This window comes from Bison bison, unplaced genomic scaffold (assembly GCF_000754665.1).
Source record: "Bison bison bison isolate TAMUID 2011002044 unplaced genomic scaffold, Bison_UMD1.0 scf7180017864144, whole genome shotgun sequence".
NCBI lineage: Eukaryota > Metazoa > Chordata > Mammalia > Artiodactyla > Bovidae > Bison > Bison bison.
In genome coordinates this window covers 1,733,056-1,733,405 of record NW_011494716.1, presented here as the reverse complement: position 1 = coordinate 1,733,405, position 350 = coordinate 1,733,056, and the positions used below count along the sequence as shown (strand labels likewise).

The window sequence follows — 350 nt, the reverse complement described above, 5'->3', positions numbered from 1 at the left end:
CAGGCTGGAAGGCGGGAGCGTGGGCTCCTGCACAGGGGCTCTCGTGGTGGGTGCTGTGGCCGTGGTGGTGGTGGCCGGGCAGCCAAAGTCTGAGTAGTCAAGGTCCAGGAGCAGCCGGCCGGCATTCTTGGGCGGGAAGTGGCAGCGCGTCTCCTCAGGGCTGGCCAGGGTCAGGCGGCTCTCCCGGACCCAGGGGCCGAACCAGCTGAGGGGGCACACGCAGTTGAAGGGGTTGCGGGCAGCCTCCAGGAGCCTCAGGCGGGGGAAGAGGGTGGAGAGCTCGTGCGGCAGGGCCTGCAGGCTCAGGTTGCTCAGGTCCAGCTCCTGCAGGGCCACCAGGCCGGCCAGGT

At 70.3% G+C, this 350-nt stretch overlaps 1 protein-coding gene across 1 annotated transcript in view; it reads right to left on the bottom strand.

Moving 5' to 3' along the window:
* VASN (vasorin) overlaps positions 1–350 on the bottom strand; it is an 11,002-nt gene that overhangs the window by 1,638 nt on the left and 9,014 nt on the right. The window contains exon 3 of the mRNA XM_010840494.1: positions 6–348. Within this exon, the coding sequence (XP_010838796.1) occupies positions 6–348 (343 nt within the window). The remainder of the gene's footprint in view (positions 1–5; positions 349–350) is intronic.